General features: G+C 37.4%; 1 protein-coding gene across 4 annotated transcripts in view; it reads right to left on the reverse strand.

Annotated features, from left to right (window-relative positions):
* LOC127501011 (CMP-N-acetylneuraminate-beta-galactosamide-alpha-2,3-sialyltransferase 1-like) overlaps positions 1–16,956 on the reverse strand; it is a 25,652-nt gene continuing 8,696 nt past the window's right edge. Inside the window, exons 1-7 of one of the 4 annotated variants that reach the window (XM_051872709.1) lie at positions 15,171–15,879; positions 5,722–5,983; positions 5,001–5,194; positions 4,548–4,727; positions 3,579–3,624; positions 1,550–1,669; positions 1–1,468 (exon numbers count right to left, since the gene is read on the reverse strand). In XM_051872709.1, the coding sequence (XP_051728669.1) occupies positions 1,304–1,468; positions 1,550–1,669; positions 3,579–3,624; positions 4,548–4,727; positions 5,001–5,194; positions 5,722–5,983; positions 15,171–15,304 (1,101 nt within the window). In that variant the 5' untranslated portion in view covers positions 15,305–15,879 and the 3' untranslated portion in view covers positions 1–1,303. Of the gene's footprint in view, positions 1,469–1,549; positions 1,670–3,578; positions 3,625–4,547; positions 4,728–5,000; positions 5,195–5,721; positions 5,987–15,170; positions 15,880–16,956 lie in introns of those variants that run through there. The other 3 variants (XM_051872707.1, XM_051872710.1, XM_051872708.1) reach the window with 3 other exon arrangements.

Genomic DNA, 16,956 nt, shown 5'->3' on the forward strand with positions numbered 1-16,956 from the left:
TTGATTATCCTTTTTTTTTTCTTTTTGAAAAATCTTGTTAAATGTGAGTATCAGATACATCATACATTTGAGGAAAAACTACAGAGCTTTGATCATAAAACTAATATATATCATCTTACTAAGACATTTTTGGGAGATAGAGTGACAACTGAAATTTATATGGATTTTTCTGCTATACTGTTATAAAGAACTCATTGATTTACATTACAAGCTTCAGAATTTCAACATACTTTTTGGCCAAATTGCATATTTTTTGCTCAGTTTGGGCCTCTGAATAAAGTTGAGGTGGTTTTTCTCATAAAGAAGCCTCCATATTCTCCTATATCATACTATATGAGCCATGAAAACCTGATGTAATGTATCCAAAAAAAAAAAAAAAAAAAAAAAAAACAACAACTTTAGACATCTGTCTAATTACCCAAAAGTATCTCGTCACACAAACTCTGACCTTTACTCTGTATGCAACAATGACTTTAAATAAAACATGTATGTCAGCACATATCTATGCTTCCTTCACGGTCATTATACTCAAAAAGCTGCTGTCTGTTTGAGGATCAAGTTCATGTTGGAGATTTCCACACCCCCCAAAAAAACCTGTTTTATGAAAACCTAAAAACACCACATACCAAACTGCTTTCAGGCTAAGATTTGTGGAAAGTCATGCATATTGTCACTTAAGAATTCTGTTCAAATCACTGGATTGCTAAAAACAACAAATGTAAATGCATAATTTATAATTACAATAAAGTTTCTAAAAAAAAAAAAAAAAAAAAAAAAAAAAGGGCAAATGTGACAATTCCTTTCAAAGATTAAAAATGCGTATTGTTCTTAACATCTTGACTTCTCTACTTTCCTTCACATACAATATATAAAACACATGCTATAACCATAATTTGGCATTTGGCAATTTTCATTAACATATTAATCAAAACTCGACACATTGTTGTGCTGTACATTCATGAAGATCCATTAAGACATGCATGATTTACATTTTCTTAACAGGTCTTCAATAGGTCATAATGTACCAATGATAACACTCAAATCTTTTAAATCAGTGCTATCGCAATTTCACTAGAAGCAACCAAAAGCAGTTTCAAGATGTTTTGTTTCAATTCCTTAGGGCCTGCATGCTGTGGGAACAAGTATTATAGAGTATATTGGCACAACAACAGTATGTTTTTCTTATTCAAAGGTTGCCTAGCAGGAGGATTTGTGGTTGGTATGACAGTGAGACATGTGCTTTCATAATGCAATTTTCCTACGTGCCATTTGCAAAAGCTTAGCAGGAAAAATTTTCCTCAAGTTATTTCCCTCTGAACACCTGAATTTTGTTTTCCAAGTACAGTTGCATCATGGTGTCGAACTCAAAGCTGCCACTATGAGCACCGGTACGGAGGTTACGTGAGGTTTTCTCAAAGTAATGGTACCAGTTTCCATACTGATCAGCACCAAACCCAAATGTAGAAACCTGGACAAAAGAGAAGGCTAAAACGCTCACACAATAATAAAAATGTAAACAAAAACGAAAATGAAAGGGAGCAGGATTTACCTGGTCACAGATGTGCAGGGCAAATATAATAGCGAGGAAGCCAGTCGATGGATATTTGCCGCGTTTCAGCAACCATATCTCATGGACATACTTAATGAAAGCAGGATGTAGAATCATCACCTACGAGAACAACACACATTAAAGGATTAGTTCATTTTAAAATTAAAATTACCCCATGATTTACTCACCCTCAAGCCATCCTACGTGTATATGACTTTGTTCTTTCAGACGAATACAATCTGAGTTATAATAATAATCACCCTGATGCTCCCAAGCTGTATAATGGCAGTGCAAGGAAACCACCAGTTTGAAGCTTGAAAAAAAGGGCATCCATCCATCATAAACATACTCCACAGGGGGTTAATAAAGGCCTTCTGAAGTGAAGCGATGTGTTTGTGTAAGAAAAATATCCATATATAACACGCTATATAGTAAAATATCTAGCTTCCGCCATCTTCCGTATTCAACTTCCGTACACTACAACAAAAAAACATAATTGACGTTACGTCAGTTACACTTGTTTCTTAAGTTGAATACGGAAGGCGTAGGACGTAGCGTAAGCTTTTTGAACTGTAAGAGGCATTACACTTTCTTCCTAAGTTGAATATGGAAGGCAGTCTTATGACTTGTGGCACTAAGGTGCAGGTTATTCAACTACAAGCGATACAGCGGGTGTACAAATCACTCCCACCTGAATGATGGAAGCTTGACATCAAGATGTTTTTTGTTATGCCAGATGTTTATCTGCATTTTTAATACATCAACACAAGCCAGGACTCAAAGTCAAAGTTCATTTTTGTGCTCCGTTTAAAATAATGATTGAATGAGGTTTTCCTCCACTTAACAAGAAAGATTTGCATCTAAGAATGAATACTTGATTGCATACTTGATTTTATGCGAACCCATTTGCATTCAGTGGCAGTGATGTTTGCAATCTTATAAGCATCCAGTTTGTGTTGATTGTGAATATTTTGGTCACATTTACAACCTACAAAATAAATTAAAGTGTTATTCTTCGCATTTCATAGTGCCTTCTCAAGGTAAATTAACAAATTTAATGTATCTTGGGATTTAATTATGCATTCAGAAAAGTAACAGGGTTTACTGTTTTACAGTGTATTTTAACATTACAAGCCTTTTGCTCAAGTAACGACAATATAAGGTGTTCCTTAGAGAATTGAATGCTGATATTTCTAGCAAATATCCACTTTTCCATTTTAAATTGATTACTAAAAACACATTAACAAGATTTACTTTTTAAGATCGTCCCCATACGCAAAAATTAAGGTGCGAGAGGCTGCTCTATGGTGAATAATTAACAGTAAAGGGTTAGCTCACCCAAAAATGAAAATTCTGTCATTTATTACTCACCCTCATGCCGTTCCACACCCGTAAGACCTTCGTTAATCTTCGGAACGCAAATTGAGATATTTTTGTTGAAATCCGATGGCTCCAAAAATCCGATGGCACCAAAAATATTCTTGCTGCTTTATAATATTAATATTGAACCACTGTACTCACATGAACTGATTTAAATATGTTTTTAGTACATTAATGGATCTTGAGAGAGGAAATGTCATTGCTGGCTATGGAGGCCTCACTGAGCCATCGGATTTAAACAAAAATATCTTAATTTGTGTTCCGAAGATTAACGAAGGTTTTACGGGTGTGGAACGGCATGAGGGTGAGTAATAAATTACATTATTTTCATTTTTGGGTGAACTAACCCTTTAATATCACTGAATAACTTCACCATTTGCACATTTTGTTCCAACTAAACCGGTTTTATAAAAAATGTGATACAGATAAGACTCAGGTTTGTTTGTTTTTGTGTCAAGTTTGTGTCCCTTGCATGGCCTCCTTTAACTAGATGACAAAACAGTGCAGTTCAGATTCTACAGTGCACATTCCAACTGACAAGGAAAATTGGCATGGCTGCTATTTGCAAACACTTAGAATGTGTCACATAAATGACACCGGTAATCTGAGCCTCTCAATAGCATGCTAAAAATGTCAAACCCTCACTCACCTTATGTCTGTTGGCATTTATACTCGGCCTTACTGTTTTGTAAGTGCTAAAGACAAGAAAAGGGAAAAATGAAGACATACATGAAATAATAAGGTACCATATGATTAAAACATAATGAATTTGTCTTTTGCTGTCCTGGTACAACATATCAAATAAACATAGTTCTAACATTATCCCCAACTCTAACTCTAAATTTGTAATTTCTGCATCAGTAGCAGCATTACAATTGCAAAAATAATGACAAGGTTTTCAAACAAGGTCCAAAAACTGCCATTATTCAAATCAAAGAGGTTTATAATACCTGAAGAAAGCTATCTGTTAGCATTCCAGGGGTTCCCACACCAGTCAAGCCACTGTCATAGAGATGAATGGGAATGCTAAAGATGAATTGTAGACCTCAATTATCCCAGTTAACAGGTAATCCCATCCCAAACGCACTCCACTGGTGGTGCATAAATTTAAATAAATAAAATAAAAATACACTTTTTAACTACAGCTAACATCAGCAAGAAACTGATTGATGTTAGTCAAGTCCCAAACTAAACCCTAAGCCAAACTGTAAAATATGATTGGTTGACAGAAATGTTGTTCCAGGACCAGCAAGGTTGTAGATCCAAGAACATGTTTTTGGGGTATCAATACAAGTAGAACTCAATTACTCTCCTAAAAATAAAGGTTTCTTTTTTTTTCTTTTTTCTCAGCAATGATAAAAGAACTATTTTGAGATCCTAAAAGAACCTTTCAATAAACAGTTCTTACATTTGTGTGTGTGTGTGTGTGTGTGTGTGAAGAACATTTTAATAATCTGATAAACCCTTTTCCACTATAAAGAACCTTTTGTGAAACAGAACGTTTCCATTGTTAAAAGTTCTTCATGGAACCCCAGATGCCAACAAAGAACCTTTATTTTCAAGAGTGTAGATCAACCGTTTGAGAGTGAGAAACATTGCTCTCTTATCAGTTTCTCACCGTGTGATGTTCTTAGTGGTGAAGGCACTGATGAGCCACTCCATGTCCAGAATCTTGAATGGGGAAAGCACCAGATAAGTTGAGTTTTCCACATCTACAGCACTCTCAGGATAGATGAACCGGTGAGTGGTCTTAGAACCCACATCCTTCTCATAACTTTTTGTTGGGCCCATATTTATCCTGGCTTAACAAAGCATGACTGTTAAGCCAGGATGAAAGTGAAAGATCATCATATCAAAAATGACTACCAAATTTTAATGGTGGTGGGGTTTTTTAGCTTATGAAGTGAAACTTTGCTAGGCAAAGAATGACAGCAGACTGTAAAGCTTACAAAGTCTCGATGGCTAAAAGTGACACTGAACCAAATACACAGTTTTTGTCATTATCATGTCTTGGAAATCAAGTTTAAAAAAAAAAAAAAAAAAAAAAAAACTGTTTTATCTCATTCTTTACCTAATGACAAAGTCATGAAGATCTATGCGATGTCCATAACGGGATCCTTTAAGGTTTCCTGAGTTTCCAACCACAGCACAAGTCCGGCAGCGTTTTGGACTAGCATCTAAGTATTGGGTTTTATCTGGGAAGAGAGAAAACATCTTCTCCACCACTACTGTGTAGTTGCTTTCCTTCTTATTTTTCTGAAGGCCCTGGAACATAAAGTAAAAGAGACTTCAGTGAAGAGGTTTTAGTATTTTGAGGTTCACAGGAAAACTAGTAATCAACAAATGATGACATACTTGCATTGAACTTCTATTCCAAAACCTAGTGAGCTGAAGTGCACGGGAAACTCAACTTAAATTAATTCAATAGAATTTGCTGTGAACATGTTGCCAAGATAATGACATGATACTCATAAGAATAAAAATACATAGCACACACAAATATTGGGTGAAACAGTAAACTTATTGACTAACGAAACAGATTAGTCCACCATCTTGGATGGATTTCTTTCATTGAGCTCATCGTAATGCATTCTGGGACATCCTATGCAAGAATGTGAGCCAGAGAAGGCAACATAATCATGCTGCCCATGGTTTGGAACAGCCTTTGTTGTGAGCACACCTGTGCTGTCTTAAAATGCTGCCATAGCATCTCACTAGTTTTTTTGGAAAAGAGTCAATACAGTTACTTAATTCATCACTGCTCAAGGCTTAAAGAAATGTAAGATCGGTACCTTCCAATATTTGTAGATATCTCCACTGAGCACATAATTTTCCCTGGTGAGCAGTGGTTGAATAGAGAGATCATAGAGTTCATTGAACCAAGCACTGCGACTCTGCACTCTGACACAGTCTTTACAAGCACACATGCCTTCTGAGAACTCATCCATGGGGGTTTGGATCACCAGAAGCATGCATATTATGATCACACATGTGATGACAGCTGTCATATAGGAACCTCTATAATTCATTAACACCTTCATCTTTGCTCCTCTCCTGCTGAAAAAAAAAGAAGAAAAGGGGCATTTTTGTGAGTTTCATGGCATAGCAGGGCTAGCAAAATTTCAAAATCCCTGGTAGCTCTCCGGGCAGGCACTTTTCAGATTTTGCTAGAATTAGAGTCAGTATTTAACTTGCCCGAATAAAAGAGCATTTTTTTTTTTTTAAATGTAGAAAACTAGATAGGAGTCGAAAACATCAATCAAAAGCATTTTCAAAACACAATTTTCAACAATCGTATATATAAAATAATCAAATTACAATTTTAATTAAAGCTGCAAGCAGTGATAAAAGGGCCCTCACACCCATGCCACGCCACCTGGTGGCTTTAGGAAAACAGAGCATGGTGGGAAATATGCATTTAAGTATATAAATATAGGAGGACAACGACAATTATTTGTATTTGCCACACTTCCTGCTACCAGCTGGTTGCGCTATGACTATAACTAAATTTTGGTGTGTAGATGTCTTCAGGCCAGGGCACTTATCAAACGTGTGAAGTTTGGGGCAGATTGGACATCGTATGCTTGAGTTACAACAACTTCCTGTTTCATGACGATAATAGCATGCTTTAGCACTCAGCTAAGTGTTGCTAGCATGTTTTAGAATGTTTCTAGCATGTTTAGCACCCAATTGCATATTTTAGTATGTTGCTAGTAGTGCATCACAGTGTTAAACACGTCACTTCCTGATGCCAGTGGGTGGTGCTATTACTATAACTGAATATTGTCATGTAGATGTGATCAGGGCAGGACTCTTCTCAGACATGTGAAGTTTGGGGCAGATGTCTGAGTTACAACAACTTCCTGTTTCGTGGCGTTAATCGCATACGTTAGCACTTAGCCAAGTGTTGCATGATTTAATGCATTCCTAACATGTTTGGTACTTTGTAGCATATTTAAATGTGATTCAAGGAGTGAATTACAGTGTAAAGCATGCCATTTCCTGTTGCCAACAGGTGGCGCTATGACTTACTGAATATTTGCATGTAGATGTCTTCAGGCCAGGACTCTTATCAAACGTGAAGTTTGGGGCAGGTTGGACGTTGTATGCCTGAGTTACAACAGCTTCCTGTTTCATGGTGAAACATCAGATTTTGTCAGGCCGCCACAGACATGCCCTTCAGTGAAAACTCAAGATCTTCGCATTTTAATATCACTAAGACCTTAAGATTAGACTGACCATATATATGATGTGGTTCTGGTTAAATCTCAATGAGGAGTTAATCACAGTGTAAAACATGACATTTCCTTTTGCCTGCAGGTGGCGCTATACTGTAACTGAATATTGGCATATAGGTGTCTTCAGGTCAGGACTCTAATAAAACGTGAAGTTTGGTGCAGATCGGACATTGTATGCCTGAGTTACAACAACTTGCTGTTTCATGGCGAAACATCGAACTTTGTCAGGCCGTCACGGACACGCCCTTCAACGAAAACTCAAGATCTTTACAATTTAATGTCTCAAAGGCCTTTAGATTAGACTGACCAAATGTGATGTTGATCTGATAAAATCTCTAGGAGGAGTCTGTTAAAGTACAGTCAGGTCCATAAATATTGGGACATCGACACAATTCTAATCTTTTTGGCTCTATACACCACCACAATGGATTTGAAATGAAACAAGATGTGCTTTAACTGCAGACTTTCAGCTTTAATTTGAGGGTATTTACATCCAAATCAGGTGAACAGTGTAGGAATTACAATAGTTTGTATATGTGCCTCCCACTTTTTAAGGGACCAAAAGTAATGGAACAATTGGCTGCTCAGCTGTTCCATGGCCAGGTGTGTGTTATTCCGTCATTATCCCATTTACAGATAAAGGTTAAAGGTTAAAGGAGCAGATAAAAGGTTCAGAGTTCATTTCAAGTGTGCTATTTGCATTTGGAAACTGTTGCTGTCAACTCTCAATATGAGATCCAAAGAGCTGTCACTATCAGTGAAGCAAGCCATCATTAGGCTGAAAAAACAAAACAAACCCATCAGAGAGATAGCAAAAACTTTAGGTGTGGCCAAATCAACTGTTTGGAACATCCTTAAAAAGAAAGAACGCACCGGCGAGCTCAGCAACACCAAAAGACCCGGAAGACCACGGAAAACAACTGTGGTGGATGACCAAAGAATTCTTTCCCTGGTGAAGAAAACACCATTCATAACAGTTGGCCAGATCAAGAACACTCTCCAGGAGGTAGGTGTATGTGTGTCAAAGTCAACAATCAAGAGAAGACTTCACCAGAGTGAATACAGAGGGTTCACCACAAGATGTAAACCACTGGTGAGCCTCAAAAACAGGAAGGCCAGATTAGAGTTTGCCAAACAACATCTAAAAAAGCCTTCACAGTTCTGGAACAACATCCTATGGACAGATGAGACCAAGACCAACTTGTACCAGAGTGATGGGAAGAGAAGAGTATGGAGAAGGAAAGGAACTGCTCATGATCCAAAGCATACCACCTCATCAGTGAAGCATGGTGGTGGTAGTGTCATTGCGTGGGCATGTATGGCTGCCAATGGAACTGGTTCTCTTGTATTTATTGATGATGTGACTGCTGACAAAAGCAGCAGGATGAATTCTGAAGTGTTTCGGGCAATATTATCTGCTCATATTCAGCCAAATGCTTCAGAACTCATTGGACGGCGCTTCACAGTGCAGATGGACAATGACCCGAAGCATACTGCGAAAGCAACCAGAGAGTTTTTTAAGGGAAAGAAGTGGAATGTTATGCAATGGCCAAGTCAATCACCTGACCTGAATCCAATTGAGCATGCATTTCACTTGCTGAAGACAAAACTGAAGGGAAAATGCCCCAAGAACAAGCAGGAACTGAAGACAGTTGCAGTAGAGGCCCGGCAGAGCATCACCAGGGATGAAACCCAGCGTCTGGTGATGTCTATGCGTTCCAGACTTCAGGCTGTAATTGACTGCAAAGGATTTGCAACCAAGTATTAAAAAGTTTAAAGTTCTGCAGTTAAAGCACACATACACCTACCTCCTGGAGAGTGTTCTTGATCTGGCCAACTGTTGTGAAGGGTGTTTTCTTCACCAGGGAAAGAATTCTTCGGTCATCCACCACAGTTGTTTTCCATGGTCTTCCGGGTCTTTTGGTGTTGCTGAGCTCGCCGGTGCGTTCTTTCTTTTTAAGGATGTTCCAAACAGTTGATTTGGCCACACCTAAAGTTTTTGCTATCTCTCTGATGGGTTTGTTTTGTTTTTTCAGCCTAATGATGGCTTGTTTCACTGATAGTGACAGCTCTTTGGATCTCATATTGAGAGTTGACAGCAACAGTTTCCAAATGCAAAAAGCACACTTGAAATGAACTCTGAACCTTTTATCTGCTCCTTGTAAATGGGATAATGACGGAATAACACACACCTGGCCATGGAACAGCTGAGCAGCCAATTGTTCCATTACTTTTGGTCCCTTAAAAAGTGGGAGGCACATATACAAACTATTGTAATTCCTACACTGTTCACCTGATTTGGATGTAAATACCCTCAAATTAAAGCTGAAAGTCTGCAGTTAAAGCACATCTTGTTTGTTTCATTTCAAAACATTGTGGTGGTGTATAGAGCCAAAAAGATTAGAATTGTGTCGATGTCCCAATATTTATGGACCTGACTGTATATTAAATTATTTAAATTATTAAAGATATTCATTAAACCGTTACCGTCCTTATATTAAGCAAAATATCATCCCATCAACATTATCCTATTACTGCTCTATGCTTCTATGATATTAATAACATTATTAATAACAATATTGTCAATAATAATAATGAGAATACTCATAATATTACTAAAACCTTGTATAAATATGTATAATAATAAGTGAATACATGATTAATTAGGATGAGTGTGTCAGATTTGTAAGAGTTTAATGAGGTCTGATCTGGAGTATTGTGGTTCCGATATACAGTTGTAAATGAGGTGAAAAATATTCTAGGGAGATGTAGTCTGTGAGCAAATTTTTCCAATGCGTTATGTGAATAGTGTTTCGGGATTTCCAGGTCAAGAAGATAGTTTTCTTGGCGATGGCTAAGGCTACGAGGAGCATCCTTTTGTTTGTTATTTCCTGATTGAGAGTTTATAGATCGCCCAGTAGACAGAGTAAGGGGGATAATGGGATGCGGCAGCCCAGGAGGAGGGATAGGGATTCAGTGACGTCTTTCCAAAAGTGTTTAATGGGTGGGCAGTGCCATGTGGCGTGGATATATGTGTCCGGACAATTTTGTGAGCAGTGCGAGCAAGTTTCTGATGTGAATCCCATTTTAGACAGCCTTTCCCCAGTGTAGTGTGTTCTATGAAGAGTCTTATATTGTATGAGCTGAAGGTTGGCGTTTTTAGTCATGGAATAAATATTTTTACAAATTTGAGTCCAGAAGTCGGTATCAGGAGCAATCGAAAGGTCTTCTTCCCATATGATTGTTGGCAAAGTTATGGTTTTATTTGAGTTGGTTATAATTTTGTATAATTTGGACAGTAATTTTTTCGGGGAGGATATATTAATTAAATCTGCTAATGCGGAAGGAAGGTGAAGGTTGATAGTTCTATTGTTGATTTTGGATAAAACAGCTGATTTGAGTTGCAAATATTTCAAGAATTGATTGTTCCCGATACCGTACTCCTGGACTAAGTAGGAAAATGAAACAAAGTCGTTGGACTGAAAAATTTGATTAATATGTGTGATGCTCTTTTCTGCTCATTTATGGAAATTGAGTGTTTTTTTGTTGCTTGTGAAATCAGGGTTGTTCCAGAGTGGGGGGAGTTTAGATGGGGCCTGATTGGAGTTTGTGATTTGATGATATTTCCACCAGGCTGTCAGAGCAGAAGCTATTGTCAATGCTTTAAAGCATGGGTGATGTTTAATGGACTGACTGAGAAATGGGATGTCTGATATGTGCAAGTTTTCGCAGAGTGACTGTTCTATGTCTAGCCATATTATGTCTGACTGAGTGGGGTGAATCCATTTATATATGTATTGAAGTTGGTTTGCTAGTGAGTAATGGTAAAAATGTGGGGCTTCTAATCCTCCTAAAGATTTGGGTTTTTGTAAAGTGCTTAATTTTATCCGTGGTGGTTTATTTTTCCAGTAGAATCGGGTAATGATGGAGTCTAAAGATTTGAACCAAGTGAGAGTAGGTTGGGTTGAGATCATTGAGAATAAGTAGTTTATTTTTGGAAGTACTGTCATTTTGATTATAGCTATTCTGCCCTGGATGGAAAGTGGTAAGTTGTGCCAGCGGTGAAGGTCGTCTTCTAATGTTTTCAGTAAAGGAGTGAAGTTGAGTCCAGTCAGCTCTGACAGCCTGGAGGAAACCCTTTTTTATTTTATTTTCTAGTCTGATTTCTTCTTGTTTTTCTATTTTCTTTTTATGGACGGAGAATGAAATGATTTTACCTCGTAGTACTGCTTTGCCTGTTTCCCAAAGCAATGAAGCTGATAACTTTGGTGAGTCGTTTATTTCTAGGAAGGATGTCCACTCTCTTTTAAGATAACTGTCAAATTCTGGGTCTTTAAGGAGTGATATGTTAAAGCGCCATCTACTGATGTGTTTATGTAAATTAGCTGGATTCCATATGAGTGTTACTGGAGCGTGGTCACTGATGCTGATGGAGTGGATTTTGTGCTCAGAGATATTTGGTATGATTGAATTGCTAGTTAGGAAAAAGTCGATGTGAAAGTAGCTATGATGGACTGGCGAGTAAAATGTATATTCTCCGTCAGTTGGATGCTGTAGCCTCCAACCATCGCCAAGGCCAAAATCTCTCATGAACTGTATTATTGTGTCAGTGGATTGCCAGTGTCTTTTATTACTTGCGGATCTGTCAAGTGATGGGTCAATTACGGTGTTAAAATCGCCTCCTATAATTACCGGGCCGTTGGAAAAATTTGAAATGGAAGAAAAAAAAGTGTGGAAAAAGGCAGGGCTATCTGAATTTGGGCCGTAAATGTTGGCAATTGTTACCTGGGTTATTGTTAATTGTTATGTTTATGATAATAAAGCATCCTTCGGGGTCTGAAATAGTTGTATTATGAGATAATATATTATGGCTGGGATGATATTGTTGAGGAAAGGGTTCTAGTAGAGCCAGGGGGTGATGTCCTTGTCTTTGAATAGCTGTCCATCAATGTACAATTTGTCCACTGTAAGTATTGCTCTTTTGCCTTCTTTTATCATTTGCTTGTGTTTTGTTTTTAATTCTCTTTTTTTCTCTCGGATCTTCTTTCTAGCCATTGCTGATTAAACAAGTGGACCTGCAACTGCATAGCTTAATGAGAGTATGCAAATTAGTGCGTGATGAAAATTTAAGCTTTAAACACATTAACATTTCCATCATGTTGGAAAACACTCTTATGGAATAAGTCACGGCTGAAAGGCGTTGTTAGGCACGGCGCGAAGCGGAGTGTGAACCCCTTCAGCTGTGACTTATTCACGATACAGCACTACCTTCTAGTACCTTATTGCTTTTATAAAATGGTTACCACACAATACAAATATAAAGCCAAAAAAATATGTATCAATGCAACTTTCATGAAGTAAAATAGCTAAAAACCTTCCTACCACCAGAAAAAATTGTCCCTAACCATGAAGAGCAACAGAAGTTACATTATTAGGCCATTAGATGGCGGCAAAGACTGTCTTTATGAGTGATTCACTCAGTTGCAAAGACTTTTATATTGAAAAGACAGAATTGTTGTGAACACGGAACAAGACGCAACTGACAAATGCTTTGACTAGTGCTGTCAGTCATGGGAAAAACCCTTAACTGTTAAAAGGACAAGATAATATGTCAGACATTTAAACAGATTTTTTATTATGAACATAGGACTGACCTGAAGGAAAATGCTAAATCTGAATGCAGGTAATAAACTCACTCAATCGATCTCTTTCTCACAATACTCTTCTACATAATACAGTAAGCTTCAATGAACAATATAAATTGAGAACAGTTTATGTTGCTAAGAGTGGTTGCTACGGGTGTTGTGTAGTGATACCGTTGGGTGAAGTGGTCATAGCCGTGTTTTATTTCCTCTTTTATTTCTCTTATTTGGTACATTTCAGGACGCCACCATGTCGGACTACCCATTTTGCGAGCTGTGCATAGTCGAGGATAAAAGGTAAAAGCCCAACAAGACACAAAACATATAGCAATAATTACTGTGCCCTTAAGCCAACTTTTTTTTTTTCTTTCTCCAAGACCGAACCCTTAAATTAACATTTTTGTTTTTGTACACGAGTGAGTCTCAATCAAAGATGGATGACATGAATTCCAGTTGTGGAATGCGGGTTGTCACTCCTTCAAATAGCTGAGCCCTGTGTGTACAGATTCACCATGATAATATGCCTTTGTCTTTGAATATTCACAGTGGCAGTCTATCACAAAAACCTAGAGTATTAATTAATTTATTAAGCAAATTAATTGTGTCATTGTTCTGATAGAAGATATTGTCGGGATGCATATTCAGGGGCAGCATTTACATTTGGCAGAGTATGGCAATTGTATGTATGGCAGGAGTGTGGCACCTATAGTATCCTAGGTGTATATAACTTTCTTCTTTCTGATGAACACAATCGGAGATATATTAATAAATATCCTGACGCATACAAGCTTTACAATGGCAGTGAGCAGAATCAATGAGTATGAGCTGAAGAAAGTGCCTCCATCCACTTCCATCCATCATAAACATACTCCACACAGCTCCGGGGAGTTAATAAATGCCTGCCTTCTAAAAAAAAAAATCCATATTTAACAAGTTATGAAGTAAAATATCTAGCTTCCGCCAGACCACCTTCTGTATTCAAATTAGGGAAGGCGTAGGACATAGTTTAAGCTTTTTGAACTGCGAGAGTTTTACACTTTCTTCATACATAGAATACGGAAGGCGGTCTGGCGGAAGCTAGATATTTTACTTCATAACTTGTTAAATATGGATATTTACACATCGCTTCACTTCAGAAGCCCTTAACCCCCTGAAGCCGTGTGAAGTATGTTTATGATGGATGGATGTGGATGGAGACACTTTCTTCAGCTCATACTCGTTGATCCCACTGCCATTATAAAGCTTGTATGCGTCAGGATATTTATTAATATATCTCCGATTGTGTTCATCAGAAAGAAGAAAGTCATATGTACCTAGGATGGATTGAGGGTGAGTAAAGCTTGGGGTAATTTTCATTTGAAAGTGAACTAATCCTTTAACAATACAAAATCAATGCAAATTCTGAAACAGCCCTAACACCGTGTCCTAACCAGATGCGACGAGACACACAAGAAAATGTATCTTTTCCACGTTAATCAGTTGTTAATCAGAGTTGTTTGTACTAACCAGTTGGAAACAACAACGTTCAAACTGTCAACTTAAGATGAAAAAACAAGTGTGTTCTATAGTTTATATAAAAAAAAAAAAAAAAAAAGAGACAGTTTTAGTCACTCGGTATGTATTTTTAATCATGTTAATCCGTGGTGTAAGATTTAGGAATTTGATAATGTTATCCATTTCGTTGCGAATGCTGTGCACTTACATTACAGAGAGAGCCCGCCCACACGCTCTTCTGATTGGCTCAATTTGGCTGTGATTTTTTGATTGATTTTGTCGCGTCTCGGCGTCGAGTCTGGTTTATCGCATCGCGTCTGGTTAGGACTCGGTGTTAGGCTGTTTAAATTCGCTTTTGAAATCTGACATTTCTGCCAAAAGCCAACTCAAGCAACAGAACTAACGAGCAGCATCATGAGCTGTTTATTTACCCTGTTTTGTCTAAATGTGCTGCAACTGCCATACTCTGCCAAATGTAAACGCCGCCCCTGAATGCATCCCGACAATATCTTCTATCGGAACAAAGACACAATTCATTTGCTTAATAAATTAATGTTTAGTGATAATATAATATTTTAACATTATAACTATTTTATAAAATCAACTGTACTCCCTACGCCGCTATTATAGGCTAGAATTTGTCCATAAAGGAGTTGCGTGCAAAATAACGCGGCGGCTCGTCAAGTAGGCCTAGTACCGCACCAGATGTAGCTAAATCAAAGTTGGGTGGAGACAGATTAAACTTCATCTCATCCATCTGCTTTTACCACAACAATAACGGAACAAATTTGTATTGTTAAATTAACGTTTGGCGCGATTCGGTGGCTTTATTTGTTTGAAAGAAACACAAACGCGATTCGAACATACCTGCTGACCGGAGAGACCTGTTGAGTTGTCGCATCTGCTGTTCCCAAGTCCAGGATGTCTGGAGAGAACCCCACCTTTAGTTCCTCTGAATTGACCCTTGCTCCTGAGTTATTTAACTTGCATTGCTGTTTCATAGATAAACCAGCTATATTTACACGTTTTATGAGGTCTGAAGACAAACCTATTGTTTAACAAAAAAAGTGGATCCTGAAAACTGTGGTTATTTAAGGCAGGGCTGTCAACTTTTGAGTTCAGCATTAAGTGAGAATTATCCCCAGGGGTAGGGGTTGGGTAATTTGCAAAAAAAAAAAAAAAAAAAAAAAAAAAAAAACCTTAATCACAAGAAGTGTAGGGCCTACTGAGATTGGCAAAAGATTTGGTAGCCTATCAGAACAGAATTACATCAGGTTTACTGACATGTTACACATTGTTTACATAGTACAATGACTACAGTGTTTTTATTAAGGCTGGGTAATGTCAGTTTTCATGATTCAATGATGCAGTTCAATATGGATTAATTTTGGATGCACATCAGATACATGTTAATTTTTCTCAAAAATCTCTCTCAACTAAATTCTACACAGGGAACAATTCCTGTCATCATTATTAGATTAAAATGAACTGATTTGTATACAATTGCATATAAGGCAGTTTTTATAATCATGATGTCATAATAATAACTTTTTAAAGAGTCTTAATTGAAGTAAAGGTTAACAACAAGTAACATTTCGGCCATTGTTAATTCTGCCTTCATCAGACATCAAGAACAGCTGTGTCCAAAAACTTTAGGCATCTGACTTGTTGCCTCGCTGTCCTATCAGGCAATCCTTATCTGGGAAATACAATTTTCTCATATGGGATCATGTAGAGCCCTTTGAAGCCGCACTGAAACTGCAATTTGGACCTTCAGCCTGGTGAATGGAGAAAAATCCTGGAATGTTTTCCTCAGAAACCTTAATTTCTTTTTGACTGAAGAAAGAAAGACAAACATCTCGGATGACATGGGAGTGAGTTAATTATCAGGATTTTTTTTTAATTCTGAAATGAACTAAATCCTTTAACTAATCCTTTTCCTCACTTAATGACATTGTAAACTGTTTAAAGAGTAAAATATAATGAATATGTTCTATAATGCAAAATGCTCCTTATTCTAGCCAACTAACATGCTATGGTCACTGAATGGCTTTTCTTATTGTTTACAAGCTGTCAGAGGAGAGTCTTCTGGCAAAAAGAGAACAGGACAGAGCTGGTAATTAAACGAGAATCAACAATTATTTATGATAATTAATTACTTTATCCCTTAAAACTCATCTTTGATCACCAAAATTACATTTAAATATTTTTCATGTGGAAAAAACTCTACACCATTCCTTTATTTGGTAGGGCTATGCAAATTCGTTTAGCTTAAATTCAAAATACCTGATCCACTCGCTCACCTGTATTCTAGTTATAGTAAATGCTGCACAATGGCAAGTGGAAATACTGGTTTAAATCAGCCATATATGTTTAAAGCAGAAACTGATTCAGAAGAAGTGGAAGAGTTATACAGGCTCGTCTACAAGTCGATGCATTAGAATGGTAATGCGCTATCACTCTCTACGACATCAGACATATAATATGATTAGCCTTTTTCTTGTTATCAAACAGCTAATGTTACACAAACCATAGGTGCGTCCCAATTCGCGTACTTATGCACTACTAGATTAACAAAGGTCTTACGGGTGTGGAACGGCATGAGGGTGAGTAATAAATTACAATTATTTTCATTTTTGGGTGAACTAACCCT

The sequence above is a fragment of the Ctenopharyngodon idella genome, chromosome 19 (genome assembly GCF_019924925.1).
Source record: "Ctenopharyngodon idella isolate HZGC_01 chromosome 19, HZGC01, whole genome shotgun sequence".
NCBI classification, from domain to species: Eukaryota; Metazoa; Chordata; class Actinopteri; order Cypriniformes; family Xenocyprididae; genus Ctenopharyngodon; species Ctenopharyngodon idella.